Source organism: Ictalurus furcatus, chromosome 29, assembly GCF_023375685.1.
Source record: "Ictalurus furcatus strain D&B chromosome 29, Billie_1.0, whole genome shotgun sequence".
Taxonomy (NCBI): Eukaryota; Metazoa; Chordata; class Actinopteri; order Siluriformes; family Ictaluridae; genus Ictalurus; species Ictalurus furcatus.
In genome coordinates, this window is record NC_071283.1 from 11,750,727 (window position 1) to 11,773,137 (window position 22,411).

Here is a 22,411-nt window from a genome sequence, read left to right on the forward strand (position 1 = left end):
CAAATCAATTCAGTGCTAGACAATTCCCTGTGTAACAGACCATACCTTTGTCAAGCGAGGAATACAGTAATTTCATCCTTAACAGGTGTTTAAAAAAAATACTTTTTTTTTTGTTGTTTGAACTCCGAAACGAATGTTTGTCTAATTTCCGTGGTGTGCCTCACTTCTCTGAGCGATTAGCAGATTAATAAGACCACACAGAACACTCAATCAAATCTCACACGCGTGCACTAATGGCACTGTGAGCAAGGGAATGTTCTGGAAGAGGGGCCGTGTTTGAAAGAAACCATTATTTTGCCTTATACAGCACTCCAATTATGGTAATTACTCCGAACATGGTAATTAACTCCCCACAATTCGAGTGCTCCATATCTGCTTAACTGGCTCAGAAGAATGAAACGGAATCAGTGTAATTGCTAGTTAGAGGACTACAAGTGATGTATGTTGAGGAAAACAATGAGTCGAAGGTAATGGGAGGCAGATGAATGCTAGGGTAAGGGAAAAAAAATGATGTCACAACATGGAAGTAAAGCTGCTATGTTTACACGACGCATACAGCGTCATGCGAACGACATGGGGGTCCAAGCACTGATAGGACTATGAATCATGGACGATCGAGTCGTAGTTTCATGTCCGCTAAAGAAACGCGTCCGTATTTTCGTATAAATCAATACACTGAAGTCGGAATTATTTCCATGGCATGTTGTTGTTGCATGTGTTTATTTCTAGACTATGACTCAGTACCCTACCCTGCTGTGTTATTGGATCCTAGTACAGCACCAAACTCAGATGATGGCACCCTGAGGAATATGTATGTATGTGTCTTTGTGTGGTGTGTGTGTGTGTGTGTGTGTGTGTGTGTGTGTGTGTGTCTGAGCTCTTTATATACAGTAGGTGATTTTCACTCATCCTGAAAAGTGATGAAACAGTAGTAACTGTGAAAGCGCTCCCAGCACTCATTTATAACACCTTTTCACAGCAGTTATACATGTACACATAGACTCTTCATCTCTCTGTCACACACACCAACAATTTTGCCCTTTACGATTACCATTCCAACACCAGATAATCGGTGAGAAGGCTGCATTAACACATTTACGTAACCGTCAAATCATGCTCCGGTCCTCGCGTGTAAGAGGTAACGAGAAAGATATTTGGATACAAATCAGCTGATGTAGTCTCCAAGCTTTCATTGACCAAGATGAACCTTTAACAAGACACTAGACGAATTGTTAGCATGGTTTCACCAGAACAAGCGCAGAACTGTTATAAGAAATGGATATAGGTCAGAAGCTTTCAAAAACGCAGTGTTTAGTCGGTTTGGATCGAACCCTGGGGTGTTTCCTCGTCAGTACGGTTCTTCCAAGTGCACTCTAGAGTGGTTCGTTTGCAATGTGAAAGTGAGTCAACTCTGAATCGAGTCGATGGCAGAAAGCGGACCAAAATACTGTGTATTATGGGATGCAGGCGGTATTTTTTTGTACTTGCAAGCTGCTAAACTGAGCTGGCATAGAGCTGTAGTGCCTTAGAATAAGTGTGTTCTGAATATTTGGGCCAACAAACTAAAAGAGAAAATGAACGCTGGGTGAAACAAACCCAAAACTAGTTATTTATGAAGTTCATGAAGTTTTTTTTTGTGATTGTTGAATCCAAAAACGCCTGATTTTGCTGTATCTTTTTTTCAAAACTGCAGAGTTTTTAAAAGCTTTTTTTGAATTGGCAAAATCACAATTGCACGGAATTGTTTCGCAGTGATGTTTGTTGGTAAATGAGAACTTTTTAGCTGTTCGACGCACGTGAATCGAAGAGGGTTTTGGCCGAATGCACGTTGTGATGACGTCACATGACACGTCTTGGCCCAAATCTGCAGTAAATCTGAAAAATTGGAAGATCCTCCAAATATTGCGGAGTTTGTTTGATTTTGCGTTCGTTTCTATGACCGCAAATTATATAATCGTTTGATTAAAAACTGCCCCCATGTTCTCTGTGCTTGGGATATTTTTGTGATTTCGTTTGCTTAATTATGTACAGCGTGACCCCAACCCAAACCGAATAGTAAACAAACCAAAAATGAATCAATTTCGTCCTGATTCTGACTCGGGAAAATAGCTATGAAAGCTCACCTTAAGATTTTTTTGTGTGTGTTCTTAGTGTTCTTAGATTACAAATAACTGCCTAACATTTTATCAGGTGCACTCATTATAGTCTTGTGTTTCAAATCTACTCAGGGTGCAACTGTCCAAAATAAAAATCTTTAAAAATGGCAGTATTACGGGTGTGAAGTTGAAAACAGTCCCATATGGCTCTCAGTACCACGAACCAAGATTTCCTGGCGAGTTAAGGCTTGGCAGTACACAGTTTTAATCCAGCAGACAAGGTCAATGTGTGTTCACCTGTTATGGTATTGATTATTTGTCAGAACAGGGAACATATTTACACTGGCCAGGAAGCGAGCTATAAATAGCACAATCTAAAAAACACACTAACCTGCTCCAGTGGATGAGCAATTAGAGGCAGCCATTAGCGAAGTGTCCTGTGTAGATGGTAAGCTGGAAGGAAATCGGATAACCCGCTAACCCTATACATGATGTATTGCTGTTAATCAGAGGCTGTAAGTGCTTGCCACGAGCAGCTGGTGTCACTTTCTCCAGGTTTCCTGCTGTTGCATCATTAGATGTGCTGGGAGGAAGTTTGGATGTGGAGATATTTCTGGCACATAGCACATAGTAGAGACAAGGGAGCTGTTACATTGTGATGGAGATTTGGCGTTCAATTGTAGTCAAGGAAAGAAAAACCATATAAATATATAGAACTAAATACTGGATGATAGGTGATGATTTTATAATGGGATGTCTTTATAATACATGTCTATTTTCCCATAATGGAGCCATGTAAAAACAGGATTAACTTTTAGAAAGTTGCTTTCGGTAGTTGTGTACTGTACACTCTAATATGTTCTAGCAATTAGCATATACCATCCTAGATATGATAGACAAATGATCTAAATGGAAGATTACAAATGTGTACCACTTATCTTCACAAGGTCACAGTGAGCCTGAGTCTACTGCAGGGAACTCGGGGCACATGGTGGGGGACACCCTGGACGAGATACCAACCTATCGCAGGGCACAATCACACACCCATTCCTACACTACAGACAGTTTGGAAATGCCAAACAGCCAACTGGGGAGGAAACCGGAGTACCCGGAGGAAACAGCCGAAGCACAGGGAGAACACTCAAACTCCGTGCACACAGAGTGGAGGCGAGATTCAAACCCCCAACCTGGGAGGTGTGAATCAAACGTTCTAACCAGTAAGCCACCATGCCCTCCATACTTTAAATATACAGTAAAACAACAACAAAGAACTGAGATCCAACCTAAACTGACAAATCAGGGACTCAGTGAGGAGATGTTCATGTAGTATTTTTGGAAGGAGTCTCCAGTTTCAGAACTTTGTCAGAGGTGAAGCTGTAACTTTTAAAGTTGTCTTCAAGATCGAGGGCTTTGTTGTTTCTCAGTAACATGATATTTTTCTCATTAATTTAATGAGAGAGACAAAAAGAGATGGTGATGGTATAATGTAAGTGATAACCGGAGCTAACTTGTTTTGTGGATCTTCCACAACATTAAAATGCGACTATAAAATGATGAAGTCATTATTTAATAGACAAAATAAATGGTTAGCATTGGCAATTTGCTGCAGTATAAGAGGAATAAACAGTAAGACCACTTCATGTCAGGTTCACCATCTCGATGCTGATTATTTTCCTGCAACAGCATGTTATTTTGTTGTTTAGCTTATCTATTGCAGAATGATGTCACCCAAATTTTGGGTCTTTGTGTAACATGTAACCCCTCCTTAGTGACCAGAAATCATATTCTATTCTATAGCTTATTCTAAATGGCATAGTGGTAAAATCCTTTGCTATTTTTATTTGATTATTTTTTTATTTTTAATTTTTTTGCTAGATTTGCAAGATTTTTGCTATTGAATCTCCCGATTAGATTACCTCCTTCCAGTTTCATAGAAAGAATCTAAATCAGGCCTATTTCAGTGAATCAGACATTTCGAGGACAAGCCCCAGTTTCCCACGCTTCTTCTCTCGCAACTATCTTGAGTCATTTTTCTTTATACCCTCTTTAATGCCAGTGATAGACAGAGTGCTTGAGACAGACCATACAGTGAGCTATCGAACGTTCATTATGGTGGCCTGGAACACATTGAGACAGATCGCCTATTGACATTTTAGACAAAAAGGCCATTTATATCTTTTTGGATAACCTTGGCAGTGGTACAATTTTACAAATGCTAGAAGTCCATGATTCTGTCACGGCAAGTACAAACAATGAAATCTTCTGTTTTCATAGTGTTTTACAGATCTATTCAGATCTATCATCCGAAACTGCCTTAAACCAATAAATGTACAATATCCAAACATCATCTTTTTTTTTAAAAAAAAAAAGATGTATTTAATACCTAATATCCTATGTTGTATATGTACAGAATTATCATTATTGTTGTTCTAATTATTATAATTACAGTAGTTTTTGTCAGAGGTAGAAGTAGAAAAAGCTTTTCATCTATAATAACAAGGTTGCCAGGTCATCTACTGTATTATCATGTACCAGCTATCACTATGTCGATTAAGTTGTGATATATAAAGTTAAACTTCCATTGTGTCAATTACAGCACACTACAGAGTGACATATGGAGTCATTTGGAGTCATGTGGAGTCACCAGAATAGTAGAGGAGCTTCAGGGATATGAGCGGCATGTTATTCAAGACCGCTAGGCACATCATAGATTCCTGGTTTTAAAAAAAACATGAGTTAAAGTGAAAGTTACACTTCAGTTAGGGTTTAGTGAAACGTTGAGCCATCTTTCAGCATTTTTAAAAGACATTTTGTGAATCTAGCTAAAATGTCAAATGAATCGAATCTGGTATGCACTTACAATTATCGACAGTTAAATAATACCTAAATAATGATTAACCTGATGTGGTCGATTGTACCAGGTTTAACGTTTCTTTCATTTAACAGACACTTTTATCTGAAGCTGAGAAGTTAAGCGTTAAGAGTCTTGTTCAAGTAGCCCAGTAGCAGCAGAGATGTTGAGATTCACACCTTTTGACTATAGACCCATGAACCCATTACGATAATAATAGTGAGGTCGTTCATTTTCTTTCCCGCCGTTTATTTCTTTAAATATATAAAGCACAGAAAAAGCCCCCTCTTTTTATCAGTGAGCATTTAAAAAAGAGAAGTATAAAATGTTTGTGTTTTGATTGACATCTGATACACAACATTGTATTTCTTGTTATTTTTTTCCATAGTAGCTTTCTTTCTGTACACATTATAATATTATAGATTAAACAACTAAAAAACAGGTCAGTTAAAAGTGGAATAAAAATGCAGCTGTCAATTCTCTTGCTACTTTTTAGTATGTAGTGCTGCTAAATAAAGAAGTGCTTCTGCCAGTATTTACAGTGTTGTGACCACTGAATACAGGAATTGAATTGATGACTGTGTCAAAATCTGGCACAATGTCTGTCTATCTATCTATCCATCTATCCAACCATTCACACACTTAATCAGAATTTTTTAACTGTAACACAATGGTCTTGTCTTTACCCTTTCGGGGTTGGAAAATCTTTGGTTTTCCCCATTGAAAGCCAGTAGCTAAGTGGATTTTTCCATGTGTCCAAACTCATGTTGGGCCAAAACATCAACAAATTTTCTAGAAATTAAGCACATATTTAAACAGATTTCATTTTTAAAGATATATATATATATTTTTCCCTTTACATTTACTTCCAATATTTTTGGAGTTGTCAATAATTCAGACTTTTTTTGTTGTTGATGAAAATGTTTTCTTTTTAGAGGGAAATTATGAAGTTTGTGTAATGCTTGTAATATTATAGTCATATTGCCTATAATTCTGGAGTTCACTGGGTTTAAATTACACATCCACAACACTGCTAGATACCAAATACTCTGCTTGATACACAAATATGGAGTGCAATGAGAAAATAAGCCAAGGCATTACTGGGGGGATTTTAAATAAATACAGTATTTGAAGGTTAAACAAAGTGTCTAGAGCAGTTTTCTGATAGTTTCAGGAAAAATCTACAAATGATTTTTGGAGAAAGTGAAGAGGATAGGATACAGAAGTAACAAACATAGAAATGGCTCTGGTAGTATGCGTTGACCAAAAATAGCAAGGTACAGCAGATGTATTGTCTTGCCAATGGGAACGTTTCAAAAGTCTTCTGTGTCATATGAAAATGTAACAAAAACTCTCTGTGGGCCTCTGTGCTCAACTGCATATTCATGAGTTTTCCCCATAGAAGTGCCATTTATCTTTAGTCCTGGTCAGGTATAAATACAACAGTTAAACCAGGCAGGATGTCAGTTCACAAGGTGGATACACTTTGGATACACAAGCCAAGCCAGTAATCATGACTATGGGCAAGGTAAAACTATCAAAAGACAGATAGGTTTCATGTAATGTAACTTGTGAATGTTGAGCTGATTCTGAAACTCATCACCCCAACAGGTTATCTTTTACGAGGACAGGAACTTCATGGGACGCTCCTATGAGTTCACCGGTGATTGTTCCGATATGCACTCTTACTTCAGTCGCTGCCACTCCTGCAGGGTGGAGAGCGGCTGCTGGATGGTCTACGACCACCCCAACTTCATGGGAAACCAGTATTTCATGAGGAGGGGCGAGTACGCTGACTACATGAACATGTGGGGCTGGGGCAACAACTGCATCAGGTCCTGCCGCATGATCCCCATGGTATGGTATTGGATGTAACGTTCTTTTTAGTATATATATATCCCAGTAGGTGTTTTTGCCCTAAAATGACAGTGTTTGTCCTCTTCCCAAACAGCACAGAGGATCCTACAGAATGAGGATCTATGAGAGGGATAACTTCATGGGTCAGATGTATGAGATGTCGGACGACTGCGATTCCTTCATGGATCGTTACCACTGGTCCAACGGCTGCATGTCCTGCCATGTGATGGACGGCCACTGGCTCATGTACGAGTATCCCCACTACAGAGGCAGGATGTGGTACTTCAGGCCTGGAGAGTACAGGAACTTCAGAGATTACGGCGGCATGAGGTTCATGAGCATGAGGCGCATCATGGACTCCTGGTATTAAAAGCAAACTATGCTAAATTGACAATAAAGAAATTTCGAATAATCAAAATACAGAAAAGCGTTTGTGTTTTCCCTCCATAATGATCTCACCGTATCTCCATAAAGACGTTTTTAAGAAAACATTTTAGAAACCACTCCATTTGACAGTAATGAAGCACAATATGTCCTCCCATGACCTCGCAAGATTTGCTGGACTACCATGGATGAAGGTACAGCATTTGTTGGGGTGGTTATCTTGCACTAATATCTTAATAGACTTTATATTAAAATTGTAACACCTCAAATAAAGCCAGTCCCATTTTTCCTGTAATTTAATTTGTGCTTTATAAAGTTATTCAAAAATAGTACAAAAGTGTGTAATCCAAGGTTCTGACATAAAGCCACACCAACCACACTATGACCTTTCAACTATTTACCTTCAACCACCAAACTCATTTCAGAGCAAAGTTTATTGAATCAAACACATTTTGAGATTTCATTAAAACACATTCAAATCAATATGCAAAAGAATTCAGCAAATTCATCAGAAAACAGCAAAGTATTGCAATGCATAACCAGCCATTGTTAAATTCTCATTCGACTAAGTCATTTTGAGACACATTTATTAAAAAAAAAAAAAAGATGCATCTGACCCTGCTTGGGTGTTTACTCCAAGTTTTAATTCTCAAGCACATGTTTTAAAGCAGCAATGTGTTTTGGCCACCCTGCCCAGATCTGACTCATAATTACTCAATTACTTTCCAGACAACATTTGGTTCATTAATTGCTGATCATTTGCAGGGTCATTTCTTCTACCAAAAGGTATGACTGTATACTCAAAGCTGATGTTCCAAAAAGCAAAGATCTCTGATGTTCACTGGATTAATGGAATGTATCGATTTTCAACAATCCACCTTAGTGGCATATGCAGAGGTTCCTGTTTTATCCATGGAACCCTCCAAGTGAAGAAAAGCAATACAATCTCACTTAGTGATTATGTTAAGGCCATTTTTGAATCATTTTAACAATTTGTCAAACCTAGTAATTTGAAAGATACTCAGCGAAATCTTCTGGTATGATATGAATAGTGGAAAACGTTTGCCAAACATCCACAATGCAACACCAGGATGATGAGCTTCATTATATTTTTTTACTTGCATAGTTAAGGTCTTCCGCCCAGAGTATAAATATGAAAAAGGTATTGGAGAGTACATTTGTAGTCTCGTCAGAGTAAGACCATTTCAGTAGTTGTGAGTAACAAACTCTGCTGTAAAATACCCTAAATTAATTAGAATTAACCAGAATTAATTAATATTAATAATTAACTAGAATAGGACCATAATAGCAGGTGACAGTGGCTTAACACATTGAGCTTTCTCTCTCAATGTACAGGTTTTCTGTGGTTGATGCTGAGGTGTATAGTGAGATAAATAAGGTCAAATTTCAGGGCTCCTCAGTGTTACATAAAACATAAAATTACATACAGTATCTCACAAAAGTGAGTACACCCCTGACATTTTTGTAAATATTTGATAATATCTTTTCATGTGACAACACTGAAGAAATGACACTTTGCTACAATGTGAAGTAGTGAGTGTACAGCTTGTGTAACAGTGTAAATTTGCTGTCCCTTCAAAATTACTCAACACACAGCCATTAATGTCTAAACCGCTGGCAACAAAAGTGAGTACAGCCCTAAGTGAAAATGTCCAAATTGGGCCCAATTAGCCATTTTCCGACCCCGGTGTCATGTGACTTGTTAGTGTTACAAGGTCTCAGGTGTGAATGGGGAGCAGGTGTGTTAAATTTGGCGTCATCGCTCTCACACTCCCTCATAATGGTCACTGGAAGTTCAACATGGCACCTCATGGCAAAGAACTCTCTGAGGATCTGAAAAAAAGAATTGTTGCTCTACATAAAGACGGCCTAGGCTATAAGAAGATTGCCAAGACCCTGACACTGAGCTGCAGCACGGTGGCCAAGACCATACAGCGGTTTAACAGGACAGCTTCCACTCAGAACAGGCCTCGCCATGATTGACCAAAGAAGTTGAGTGCACGTACTCAGCATCATATCCAGAGGTTGTCTTTGGGAAATAGACGTATGAGTGCTGCCAGCATTGCTGCAGAGGTTGAAGGGGTGGGGGGTCAGCCTGTCAGTGCTCAGACCATATGCCGCACACTGCATCAAATTGGTCTGCATGGCTGTCGTCCCAGAAGAAATTCTCTTCTAAAGATGATGCACAAGAAAGCCCGCAAACAGTTTGCTGAAGACAAGCAGACTAAGGACATGGAATACTGGAACCATGTCCTGTGGTCTGATGAGACCAAGATAAACTTGTTTGGTTCAGATGGTGTGAAGCGTGTGTGGCGGCAACCAGGTGAGGAGTACAAAGACAAGTGTGTCTTGCCTACAGTCAAGCATGGTGGTGGGAGTGTCATGGTCTGGGGCTGCATGAGTGCTGCCGGCACTGGGGAGCTACAGTTCATTGAGGGAACCATGAATGCCAACATGTACTGTGACATACTGAAGCAGAGCATGATCCCCTCCCTTCGGAGACTGGGCTGCAGGGCACTATTCCAGCATGATAACGACCCCAAACACACCTCCAAGACGACCACTGCCTTGCTAAAGAAGCTGAGGGTGAAGGTGATGGACTAAACCTATTGAGCATCTGTGGGGCATCCTCAAATGGAAGGTAGAGGAGCACAAGGTCTCTAACATCCACCAGCTCTGTGATGTTGTCATGGAGGAGAGGAAGAGGACTCCAGTGGCAACCTGTGAAGCTCTGGTGAACTCCATGCCCAAGAGGGTTAAGGCAGTGCTGGAAAATAATGGTGGCCACACAAAATATTGACACTTTGGGCCCAATTTGGACATTTTCACTTAGGGCTGTACTCACTTTTGTTGCCAGCGGTTTAGACATTAATGGCTGTGTGTTGAGTTATTTTGAGGGGACAGCAAATTTACACTGTTACACAAGCTGTACACTCACTACATTACATTGTAGCAAAGTGTCATTTCTTCAGTGTTGTCACATGAAAAGATATCATCAAATATTTACAAAAATGTCAGGGGTGTACTCACTTTTGTGGGATACTGTATATTACGGCATCGCTTCTGGCGTGAAATAACATCTGTGTTTGAATATTACAGGATTTGACCTGTGTGCCAGTATGTGAAAAAAAAAACAGTGATAGGAGGAAAAACTGAATGTGTGTTGATACCTTGGGGATATTTCTTCACCAGGGAAGGAACTTATGCTTAAATTGGTCAAGGCAGTTCACTAGTGGTGTAAGGTCTAGCTTTATTTGCTCATTTTGAAACATTTCTTTTAAACTGTTACAGAGATCAATTGAGATGCACAGAAATGTCTATTGAAGCTTCTCAGAGCAATTGCTGCATAATACCCCAAAGCCTCATTTGTATATAGGTCTTCAGAATGGATTATGCTACTAAACTCACAGAGCAACATTCTGCTTGTACTGACAACGTACATTTGTTTTTACAGAACCATTTTACCAGCTTTCCAAACAGATAACAGGTACAGGTCATTCACATGACACAAAAGAAAAAAAGCATGTCTATAGACTGTAATGACTAAAATAGCTGACTACTGAAAGATATATGGTGTTAGCTTGCTAATGCTAGCCATGTTAAAGCCATCTGGAAACCACGGCGTGTGGGACTATAGCAAAAGCTCTTTCGGTCTTTGTTGACCTTTGTGCTTTATGTCTGGTCAAGAGTTTCTTTAGTTCTGGTCAGGTATAAATACAGGGGTTAAACCAGTCAGGTGGGCAGTTCAGCAGTTGGAAGCAGCTTGGACAAGTCAAACCAGTCACCATGACCATGGGCAGGGTAAACACTGCAAGAACATTAAATATTTGTTTAATTTCAAATAATTGCTCATTGTTGATCATTGCAATGCTACTAAGGTAGCATAAACAAATGTGCCCAACTTTCAATTTGCTCAAAGGTTCTTTCTACCAAAAGCATTGATACTCTTCTTGTGAAACTGATTCTGAAACTCCTCACCCAAACAGGTTATCTTCTACGAGGACAGGAACTTCATGGGGCACTCCTATGAGTGCACCGGTGATTGTTCCGATATGCACTCTTACATGAGCCGCTGCCACTCCTGCAGGGTGGAGAGCGGCTGCTGGATGGTCTACGACCGCACCAACTTCATGGGAAACCAGTATTTCATGAGGAGGGGCGAGTACGCTGACTACATGAACATGTGGGGCTGGGGCAACAACTGCATCAGGTCCTGCCGCATGATCCCCATGGTATGGTATTGGATGTAACATACTTTTTAGGATAGATATATCCCAGTAGGTGTTTTTTCCCTAAAATGACAGTGTTTGTCCTCTTCCCAAACAGCACAGAGGATCCTACAGAATGAGGATCTACGAGAGGGACAACTTCATGGGTCAGATGTATGAGATGTCGGACGACTGCGATTCCTTCATGGATCGTTACCACTGGTCCAACGGCTGCATGTCCTGCCATGTGATGGACGGCCACTGGCTCATGTACGAGTATCCCCACTACAGAGGCAGGATGTGGTACTTCAGGCCTGGAGAGTACAGGAACTTCAGAGACTACGGCGGCATGAGGTTCATGAGCATGAGGCGCATCATGGATTCATGGTATTAAAAGATCCTGGAACAACTAGAAAATGTAAAATAAACATTAAATAACCACTAACTACGTATGTTGTATTTTTTTTCCAATAAAAATGTGCTTTATCATCAGTGGATGATTTGCTAAAATTGAGATATGTTATGCTGCTATATCCAGTAGCAGGTGCAGGAATTAGCTTCTTGGTTAAAAATAATATAATAGAAAATGTTTACTCAGAACATATATGAGTAAAAATAGATATATTTTCACAAAATTATTCATATAAAAAAAAAAAAATAGACAAAGCCTGAGATGCGATTAGATATGGGTCAGCATTTATGCATTGTCTTATGACTTGAGAAGTATGAAATGAAACAAAAACAAACAAAAACAAAATTCAAAACATCTTCCTTATTCATTCAAATTGATACAGATTTCTCATAAGATAAGGATGCCGAGTAGTGTGTTCACTGTAACCTAACATCTTTATATAAAAGCACCACTCTTCACCATACTATCATCCGTTGTAATAATATAGAAAACTAGCTTTGTTATGCAAGCTGTCCTGAGTCGAAACAATACCTATGGCCATATAAGGCCATTTTAAATCTCATGTCATCACATTGCTTCGTATTACGTGGTCATGTGTAAATGATGGTAGAAGGTACACTCATGGCATCTGATATTTTACTTTATTCTATGGAAATTCAAAAGAATATAAGAAAGGAAAAATTGTAAAATGTGGGCAGAGTGAAACCAGTTTTATTAATATATATTTATGTGATGACAATAGTGTCTTTTTCAGCCTATTAAAGTGTCCTTTTTTTTTTTTTTTTTTTTTTGGAAAACCAGAATATGGGAATAGGGTCACCCTAGCTTTTTTGATGTAATGTTACCTGCATCAGAGACAGTGATCTTGTACTGTATTTATTTATTTGATTCAAACAAATCCAAACATTGAACGTTTTAAGCTTAAAATAAGCTCTAAATAACAGTATTTTCGATCATATTGCTTTTCTCTTGACTGTATTTACATATGTGGCCTTGAAGTAATCCAAAAGTAATCAGATTGCATTACTTTCCTATTGTGATACTTGGATTACGTTACTGATGACATTTTTTTTTTTTCATGAAGTAATTTGTAGCTGTAACGGAATACATTTTTAAAGTAACCCTCCCGACCCTGGTTATCATAGAGGTTTTAGGAATGAAATGAATAAATGTATCTGCATCGTATGCTTTTGTGCCTTTCACAAACAAGTATTGCATTCCTTTTGAGGGATTAGTACAACAATGATTAATAACACACTGGAATACTTCATGCTGCATATGGGCAGTCTTCAGACTCTGTATCTACACAGTTTGTCCTTGTTTATCATGATAAGCACAGACTGCTCTTAAGTCTTAGCTAGTGCTGAATGTCACTAAACCAGAATTAATTCTCCAAGACAGACCCAAAGCTACTATTAGCCTGTATCTCTATATAGACTAGTGTCTTAATGTGTTGCAAGATTACTACTAATTCTTAATATATGCACAATATTCAAGATCTGTACCTGTCCTGGCCAAATTTACTCTGATTGGAGTACAAACATCTGAAGTATAATGTTGCTCATTGCTAGTAATCCCACTACATTACAAATCATTCTTCATGTCCAGTAGATAAGTAATTCAGGTTCATGAATTTGAGTACAGAAGCAGTTATTCTCCCATATTTGTAAAGCAATGTGGCCAAACGGAATACAGCGCCTAATGTCTCCACATACAGTATATGTAGCATTATTAATAGTGGCGGAAATAACCTCACACCAGCAACGCAACGCGCTTCATATATATGAAGCCTTTAGGTGTTGTACATTATTTTGTAGCATTGGATAGCTGCTGTATCAGCAATCATAAACAGTCATCAATACAGACCCAGAGCTACCATCCACCTTTATCTATATCAAGTATACTGATGTACTATGATGCGGGATTATAATCCATGAGCAATAATGTACACATTTCATTTGAAGTGGAATGAAACTGACTGTGTTTGAGTATAGAAATGTTTCTATTTTCTGTTATATAGGAAAACAACAGAAAACTGTAGCAGGAGAACCATTTGAATGGGTGATGCTACAGTGTAACCAGGGATTTCACTTGCACACGATTAGCTCAGATGTCATAGAGTAATGACCAAGAAAGGAACCTGCATCCAAAATGTCTCTCTCTACTGCCCATCATTTTTAAATTTTAAGAGCAACTACTTGATACACCAAGGCCCCAATAGAATATTCTGGAACATGCTACTAAATTAGCGGAACAACTTTATTTTGTTTGTGCTCCCAACACTCTTGTCTTTGCAAGCCCAGTTTGCCGTGCTAACAAAAAGCAGACCTGATACAAAAGAAACAAAACCACAAATTGTCTGTATGACCAAAATGCCTGAATGGTGTAAATATGTGTGCATTCTCTTGCCAGTGTAAGCCTTTTAAAAACTGTCCTTTGTACATGTGATACACAGAATAGAGTCATGGACTCTATTTACCTCTTAACTTTACTACTGGTCAGGAGTTTTCACAATAGGAGTCATGTATGCTTTGGACCTGGTCAGGTATAAAAGCAGGGGTTAAACTAGTCCGGTTGTCAAACTACAAGTGGAAAGCGCTTGGACAAACCCAAAGAGTCATCATAACCATGGGCAAGGTAAACATCACAGATCAAACAATTGTCTAGTAAAATATTTCATTTTGAAAGCTACTGGATTAGCATGGACAAATTTGCTTCAGTAATTAAGAAGCTCTTACTTTCTACCAAAACAGGTTATCTTCTACGAGGACAGGAACTTCATGGGGCGCTCCTATGAGTGCACCGGTGATTGTTCCGATATGCACTCTTACATGAGCCGCTGCCACTCCTGCAGGGTGGAGAGCGGCTGCTGGATGGTCTACGACCACCCCAACTTCATGGGAAACCAGTATTTCATGAGGAGGGGCGAGTACGCTGACTACATGAACATGTGGGGCTGGGGCAACAACTGCATCAGGTCCTGCCGCATGATCCCCATGGTATGGTATTACATGTAACATTTTTGTTGTATATATATATATACAGTATATATATCCCAGGAAGTGTTTTTGCCCTAAAATGACAGTGTTAATCCTCTTCCCAAACAGCACAGAGGATCCTACAGAATGAGGATCTACGAGAGGGACAACTTCATGGGTCAGATGTATGAGATGTCGGACGACTGCGATTCCTTCATGGATCGTTACCACTGGTCCAACGGCTGCATGTCCTGCCATGTGATGGACGGCCACTGGCTCATGTACGAGTATCCCCACTACAGAGGCAGGATGTGGTACTTCAGGCCTGGAGAGTACAGGAACTTCAGAGACTACGGTGGCATGAGGTTCATGAGCATGAGACGCATCATGGACTCCTGGTATTAAAAAAAGAATCTAATCTAATGAAAAATGTATTTACAATAAAGTCCTTTAAGAAAATAAATGACGTGTGGACTTTGTTCCTGCAAAAAAAAAAGAAGAAAAATATACTTTTTGAACACTATTAAAACATTAATCTATAGTCTAAGCCTAAAAATAATGCTGAGGCTGAAAAACCTTTTAAAAAAAATAAAATAAAAGGACAAATCTTCAGCTTATTGTTGCAGATCCAGTAATTACAAATCAGTATCAAGTTGAACATTTGTTAAGTTTGTAAGCAAGGCACTAATTTTGATAAATGCTACCCTGACAAAAATAAAAAATAAAAAAAGTCACGAGAGCTTGCTGTTTTCACTCTCATGTGGGTAGTGAAAGCAAACAACATTCGGTCTGTTCTAAAACTGCAGATATAATCAAACATGTTCGAATCAAATTCTCTGTAAAACATCCAAATCAAATAAGTACACCTTATTTGTTCTTGTAAGTGTTAGTTTCTAAATATGGTAGACTGGAAGAGCAATACCAGCAACCATGCTGGGTGACACCTGTGTGGTACAGTCTGTCGTGTAAGTACCTAAAAAGGCTAAATATAAATATGAGACTATTACAGTTGTGTGCACCTGGGCCAACTTTCTCAGCATCTTTTAATGGCAAATATCCAAGATTCTGTTGTCTGTACTATTATACAGGAGCTCGACCCAAAATAAACCTCAAGATACTGCAAAGCCAGCATCACAACTATAGTGTCTTCATTTGGGATGTTTCGAACCATTGCCAATACACTGCACATTCTCATCTTCTCTTGCAACCGTAGTGGAATGAACTCATTATGAACAGAAAAAAAAAATATCATCACCTTTAAAACATTTTGGAGCAGGAAGCACAGAAACACTATAACAACATATGACAAGGAGAAGTGAATAATGACAAACACCTTTTCGTTCGCTGCCCACACCTGACCCTGCTGGATGTGTTTTCCCAAATTAGTAAGCACTTGCACTTTCCTAGATTTCTTATAAGGTAAGCGTCTTCCAAGCACACATTCAATGCTCAATTAAACTAAACACATCACCAGGTCACCAGGTTAGATATGCCTCAAAATGACTGGTTAGAGGGTCTTTACTTGCTTCAAGGTAATGGAGTGGAGGAAGTTTTAGATCAAAAGGCATGACCATATATTGGAGATTTAAAAAAAAAAAAAAAAAAAGTTTTCCAGGGGCTATGAGAATTTGACATTTTTTTTCCAATATATACTTGTGTGCCGTAATGAGCAGATCCTAAAATATTCATCCAACCATTTGAAGAATAGTAAAGAAATCGGCTTTAGTTATTGTATTACCTTTCCTGTAGGCAGTACAGAAATGTTAGACATATTAAATGACTTTACAGGCATAGAAAAGGACTTGCTATTCCAAATTAGTCAGCACTTGTGCTTTGGTAGATTTCTTGTAAGATAAGCAACTTACAAGCACACGTTACAATTTAGCAGTGTGTTTGGGCCAATTAAAGTAAATGCATCGACAGTTCGCTCAGATACGCCTAACATTTACTATTTCCAGAAACGCTTGATTCTTTATTTGATGTGAACGGTAGTGGAAGCATATTTAGACCGAAAGGCATGGCGACATATTAAAAGTAAAAATAGAGATTTTTGTTGAACGAGGGTTAAGGTCATTTGTAAGTCCTTCTGAAAATATGTACTTGGGCAAAAATAACAAGCAGATCCTAGCCTATCCATCTAAGGTTTAGTAAAGAAATCTGCTTTATTTATTGCATTAACTTTCCTGTAGTCAGTACAGAAGAATTACAGAACTAGAAAATGGTTTTGTCAGAATTCTTGCTGGTAGCAACAGCTTGGTGTATGACTTGGCTGAAGGGAATTCAGGAGAACCCTTTTATTTTTCCTTCAAGTATAATCGCTCATGCCCAGTCTCATAACAATGAAGGTGCCAGTAATCAGTTCTGGTCTCAGCAGCAGAGGTTGTGCCATTACCAAACTCCAGTGTCAAGTATCCTAAATTTGTCAAGTGTCCTAGGTGGCATTTTAGCGGAGAAATGAAGTGCAGTTGAAAGTGGTTCAAGAGACTGCATTGGCCTTCTGTGTGTAAGGCTTAATAGTAAGTGAAAACAGAATGTTGATTTAGCTTGCTTATTTGTGACTATCAGCTGTGCCTGCTGATTTGGAATGGGAACGCTATTTTTTTAAAAATGTTAGCATTGTCAAAATACTATATATAGCATATTGTACAAATACTGGAAGACCTTTCAAGCACTCAGGGGTTACTGAAACGTACAATAGCCTCTTACAGCAATTTCCCTGACCAGCCATTACAACTGCTGTGGTTTCTGAGTCTGTAGAAATTTCCATTTGTTCTAGTACATGGAAAATATATTGAAAGGAGAACCGTTTGAATCAGTGCTTGTTAAAAGAGTGAGTATATGAAATGTTGATTGGATAAGTGGTTTTTATTGATTATAATGCATGTTGATACTTAATACTCTGGGCCATTCCATTTGTGCAAGATTTTGTTAAATGAGCAAGGGGCATTGCATGAATTTCAACACTTGAACATACTTTGCCAAGCTCAAAACTTATTGCATATTACTTAGAGTAAAAGACTTTCTTTGAACATTTTTGATAAATAATAAAAATTAATATATTTTGCTTTGTAGGAATCTGTTGAAGTGAGCCCAGCTGACCTCATGTTCAGACAAACCAAGGTCTGATTATGCCTTTCAAAATACATATCCTGGTTGTAGGGAAGTTTAACTTTGCTAAATGATCATATAAACTTTCAACACTTATTCCAATTATACAAATTTTAAATGTACAAAACATATGTTTATGCATATATGACTTAATATATATAAATGAATTCAGGCAATTTCTGAAATCGTTTAACAAAGACATATAATTGCTACAGCATTTTCTAGATTCTACAAGGCTATAGCTATCTAAAGCAATAGCTATAGCACTGCTAACATGTACCACACAATAAAATGGATGGAATGGTTTAGTCCCTATTCTTTTAATCACCACTGATTCACTGGAGTAGAGATTTTTCACATTGGACAAAAGCAATACATTTATTATCTTCTATTGTCACTCTAATGACTTCTGGAGAAGTAGAGAATGTGGAACATAGGAGTGTAGCAAAAGCTCTATGGCGCTCTATATAGGCCTCTGTGGTGTGTTGCTTGGTCAGGAGTTTTCACAATAGGAATCACAGACCCTTTGGTCCTGGACAGGTATAAATGCAAGGGTTAAACAAGGCAGGATGTCAGTTCACTAGTTGGAACTAAGCGAGTGATCATGGGCAAGGTAAGCACCAAAGACATTGGTAAAATGTAAAATATAACATTTTTACATAATAAAAGTCACTGAGGACTGCATTTCTACACAACTAACTGTGAAACAAATGGGTTTTTTTTTTTTTTTAACCCAAATAGGTTATCTTCTATGAGGACAGGAACTTCATGGGGCGCTCCTATGAGTGCACCGGTGATTGTTCCGATATGCACTCTTACATGAGCCGCTGCCACTCCTGCAGGGTGGAGAGCGGCTGCTGGATGGTCTACGACCGCACCAACTTCATGGGAAACCAGTATTTCATGAGGAGGGGCGAGTACGCTGACTACATGAGCATGTGGGGCTGGGGCAACAACTGCATCAGGTCCTGCCGCATGATCCCCATGGTATGGTATTGGATGTAACGTTCTTTTTAGTATATATATATCCCAGTAGGTGTTTTTGCCCTAAAATGACAGTGTTTGTCCTCTTCCCAAACAGCACAGAGGATCCTACAGAATGAGGATCTACGAGAGGGACAACTTCATGGGTCAGATGTATGAGATGTCGGACGACTGCGATTCCTTCATGGATCGTTACCACTGGTCCAACGGCTGCATGTCCTGCCATGTGATGGACGGCCACTGGCTCATGTACGAGTATCCCCACTACAGAGGCAGGATGTGGTACTTCAGGCCTGGAGAGTACAGGAACTTCAGAGACTATGGTGGCATGAGGTTCATGAGCATGAGGCGCATCATGGATTCCTGGTATTAAAAGCAATCAGGTTTATTGTTGTAGCCTTTGCAAATTTAAATAAAACTTTGAACAACAAACTGAATCTGTGTTTTAATCCTTTTTTTTCGGAAGTAAATGGTTAAACTTGTATACTTTGCACTAAATATTTTGAAACTGCAGGGGGAATTTTGAGAATTTTGAATGTGAGAATTTTGAATGTCTTTAGAGCTGGATTCTGGCAAACAGCCAAAAATGATGAGAAGTTGGGTTCTGGCTAAAATTGAGCTTTTATGCTTCTAATGCACATAGCTTTCTATAATTTAAGAAAACATAAATATATTTTCTTAAAACAACATGGAAATATTTTATTCACTTTCAACTTCCTAAGTTTGCCTTGGCTGTCTGCCTGCAAAGACTACATTTGGTAAAGAGACAGTTTATGAAACATGGTGGTAAAAATAGACAGTCTGCCTAAAGATGTTTAAAACCTTGCTTGCTGATCTAGAACTATTCCCAATGACCACATATTGATATATATGACGTATATGACCACTAATTAAAAAAAAAAAAAAAAGATACAGCTACAGTGGGCGAAATAAGTATTGAACGCGTCAACATTTTTTTCCAGTAAATATATTTCCAATGAGGATATTCACATAAACATATTGATGGAAATGGATACAGACGTATTTCAAAACTTCTGAATCCTCCAGTAAGCACCATTGGGGCCATTATTAGCAAGTGGAAGCAACATCACTCATCACCCGGCCACGCACAGGAGCTCCTCGCAAGATTTTTGACTAGGGAGTCAGAAGAATAGTCAGAAGAGTAGCCCAAGAGCCAAGGACCACTCGGAAAGAGCTCCAGAAACACTTGGAGGCAGCAGGTACCATTGTCACAGAGCAGCTGTGCGGCTGTGGCTCAGTTGGTAGTGCGGGTTGTCCACTAATCATAGGGTTGGCGGTTCGATTCCTGGCCCGCATGACTCCATGTGCTGAAGTCTCCTTGGGCAAGACACTGAACACCCAAGTTGCTCCCGATGGCAAGTTAGTGCCTTACATGGCAGCTCTGCTACCCTTGGTGTGTGAGTCTATGGGTGAATGAGACACAGGGTAAAGTGCTTTGGATATATAAGTGTGCCATTTACCATTTAGATAACAATAGGCAATGCACTCCACTGCTCACGCTCATCCAGCATGACTCCATTACTAAAGAAAAGGCATGTTGAAGCTCATTTAAAGTTTGCTACAACTCATTTGGACAAGCCTATGAAATACTAGGAGAGTGTAGTCTGGTCAGACGAGAGCAAAATTTAACTTTTTGGCTGTCATACTACACACCATGTTTGGAGAAGAAATGGCACTGCACATCACCCTAAAAACACTACACCAACAGTGAAGTCTGGAGGTGGAAGCATCATGGTGTGGGGCTGTTTTTCATCGCATGGTACTGGCAGACTTCATATAATTGAAGGAACGATGAATGGAGCCCTTTACCAGAAGATTCTTGAGAAGAATCTGCTGACATATACCAGGATGAAGAAGATGAGACGTGGGTGGACCTTCCAGCAGGACAATGATCCAAAGCATACAGAAAAGGAAACTCTCAATTGGTTTCAGAGAAAAAAAAATCAAGGCGTTAGAATGGCCCAGTCAATCACCTGACTCGAATCCAATTGAACAAGATTTAAAGACAATATGTTTAGAAGAATGGACCAAAATCAGACCTGAATACTGCGGCCCATTCATTTCTTCATATAGGAAGCGTCTTGAAGCTGTCATTACAGACAAACACTTCTCTACTAAGTATTAAATAAATTTCAGTTAATGTGTTCAATACTTTTTTCCTGTGTCATTCCGCTTTATTATACATAACTGCATTTATGGACTTAAACGTTTGGATTCCTTTATATCTGTGGATTTCCTGAGTTAATTTGAAAGTCTGGTGAAAATTTAATGTGAATATTCAATACTTATTTCCCCGATTGTATATACTCCTAAGAATGCAAGCTATATACAGATTTTTATTAAAAGCCATGTCAGTTTCTGTCGTAAAATTGGCAGCTCATGTAAGAATATTAATAATTCTTATTTGTACATTGGATGACTGAATGTCCTGCCTGACCTGATGACTTTAGTCCTGCCCAACTCAAACTGTCCAGACAAAAAAAAAAAAAAAAAAACAAGTTAAGAAATAATAGACATATAATAACGTCAATTCTTTTCAATACAGAGTTTTAACTAGCATAATGTATTAGAGCAATCATAATAATTACTAGTCATTTTTGCAGTCTTGCACACAAGGAAAATACATTTCAACATAGAATTCATGGAACTGTAAGCAATTTTAATAAAGTACTGCTTACAGAGAGGCATTCATAATTTGGAACTATATATAAGTGCCCAATTCTAATATTAAATAGTATAAGATTGAAAAAAAAAAAAGGTTTTCCAATACTGAATAAATAAATGGAGTGACGTGTTGGGGGGGGGGGGGGGTACAAAACTTTACTATTGAATATTAATTAAAAATAGAAAACAACAACAAAACAAAAAATAAACAATTATAAATAATTGAGTTCTTGTGTAGCATTTTTTTTTTTAAATATCACATCTGGATCCACCTCTGGTCTAAGAGCCACCAGAATTCCACAGTCGAATCCAGTCCTGACATTGCATCACCCCCAGCCTCCTGATTATTAACTACACCTGTTACCTATTTAGCTGTTTTAGTTCAGTGTATTTAACCAGTCACCTTCAGCCCTTGTGAAGTTTTGACATTCTCATATGTGCATGTTTGAGTGTTGTTTTTGCTGCGTTGATTTTTATTTCTGTCCTTCATTTGTGCTTCATTTCCTCGTATTGTTCTGGATATTTGATCCACTGACCCCTGTCTGCTTACTGTTCACAATTTTCTTTGTTAATTGAGATGTTCAAATAAAGTTCATGCTTACATACATCTGTTTCTGCTTTCATGACAATCTGTAGTCTGGCTACTGTTTTCATCTTTTGGGACATACACTACCAGTCAAAATTTTGGTCAGAATATCTGCTTATAGAAGGATTTTCTTAATTCTTACTATTATCTACTACAATAATAATAATAATAATAATAATAATAATAATCACTGAAATAACATGGAATTAATCGCTGACAAAGAAGGATTTAAAAATGAAAG

The 22,411-nt window shown here is 38.5% G+C and overlaps 4 protein-coding genes across 4 annotated transcripts; all 4 read left to right on the top strand.

Moving 5' to 3' along the window:
- The first annotated feature begins 6,460 nt into the window (after positions 1-6,460).
- On the top strand, positions 6,461-7,174 carry LOC128604033 (gamma-crystallin M2-like). Its single transcript, XM_053618805.1, has 3 exons — positions 6,461-6,475; positions 6,559-6,804; positions 6,899-7,174. Exons 1-3 carry the CDS (start codon positions 6,461-6,463, stop codon positions 7,172-7,174), a joined length of 537 nt encoding a protein of 178 aa, XP_053474780.1.
- Positions 7,175-10,995: 3,821 nt separating this feature from the next.
- LOC128604034 (gamma-crystallin M2-like) lies at positions 10,996-11,811 on the top strand. Its single transcript, XM_053618806.1, has 3 exons — positions 10,996-11,010; positions 11,196-11,441; positions 11,536-11,811. The coding sequence occupies exons 1-3, from the start codon at positions 10,996-10,998 to the stop codon at positions 11,809-11,811; spliced, it is 537 nt and encodes a 178-aa protein (XP_053474781.1).
- Positions 11,812-14,351: 2,540 nt separating this feature from the next.
- Positions 14,352-15,412, top strand: LOC128604035 (gamma-crystallin M2-like). The gene is made up of 3 exons (XM_053618807.1): positions 14,352-14,374; positions 14,558-14,828; positions 14,937-15,412. Exons 1-3 carry the CDS (start codon positions 14,352-14,354, stop codon positions 15,210-15,212), a joined length of 570 nt encoding a protein of 189 aa, XP_053474782.1. The 3' UTR covers positions 15,213-15,412.
- Positions 15,413-18,519: 3,107 nt separating this feature from the next.
- Positions 18,520-19,306, top strand: LOC128604036 (gamma-crystallin M2-like). Its single transcript, XM_053618808.1, has 3 exons — positions 18,520-18,528; positions 18,657-18,902; positions 18,997-19,306. Exons 1-3 carry the CDS (start codon positions 18,520-18,522, stop codon positions 19,270-19,272), a joined length of 531 nt encoding a protein of 176 aa, XP_053474783.1. The 3' UTR covers positions 19,273-19,306.
- The last annotated feature ends 3,105 nt before the right edge of the window (positions 19,307-22,411 follow it).

Coding starts and splice junctions, on each gene's coding strand:
- LOC128604033 (XM_053618805.1), top strand. Junction 6,805..6,898: donor CCTGCCGCATGATCCCCATG/GTATGGTATTGG, acceptor CTTCCCAAACAG/CACAGAGGATCCTACAGAAT.
- LOC128604034 (XM_053618806.1), top strand. Junction 11,442..11,535: donor CCTGCCGCATGATCCCCATG/GTATGGTATTGG, acceptor CTTCCCAAACAG/CACAGAGGATCCTACAGAAT.
- LOC128604035 (XM_053618807.1), top strand. CDS start 14,352: ATGTATGCTTTGGACCTGGTCAG. Junction 14,375..14,557: donor TATGCTTTGGACCTGGTCAG/GTATAAAAGCAG, acceptor TCAGTAATTAAG/AAGCTCTTACTTTCTACCAA. Junction 14,829..14,936: donor CCTGCCGCATGATCCCCATG/GTATGGTATTAC, acceptor CTTCCCAAACAG/CACAGAGGATCCTACAGAAT.
- LOC128604036 (XM_053618808.1), top strand. Junction 18,903..18,996: donor CCTGCCGCATGATCCCCATG/GTATGGTATTGG, acceptor CTTCCCAAACAG/CACAGAGGATCCTACAGAAT.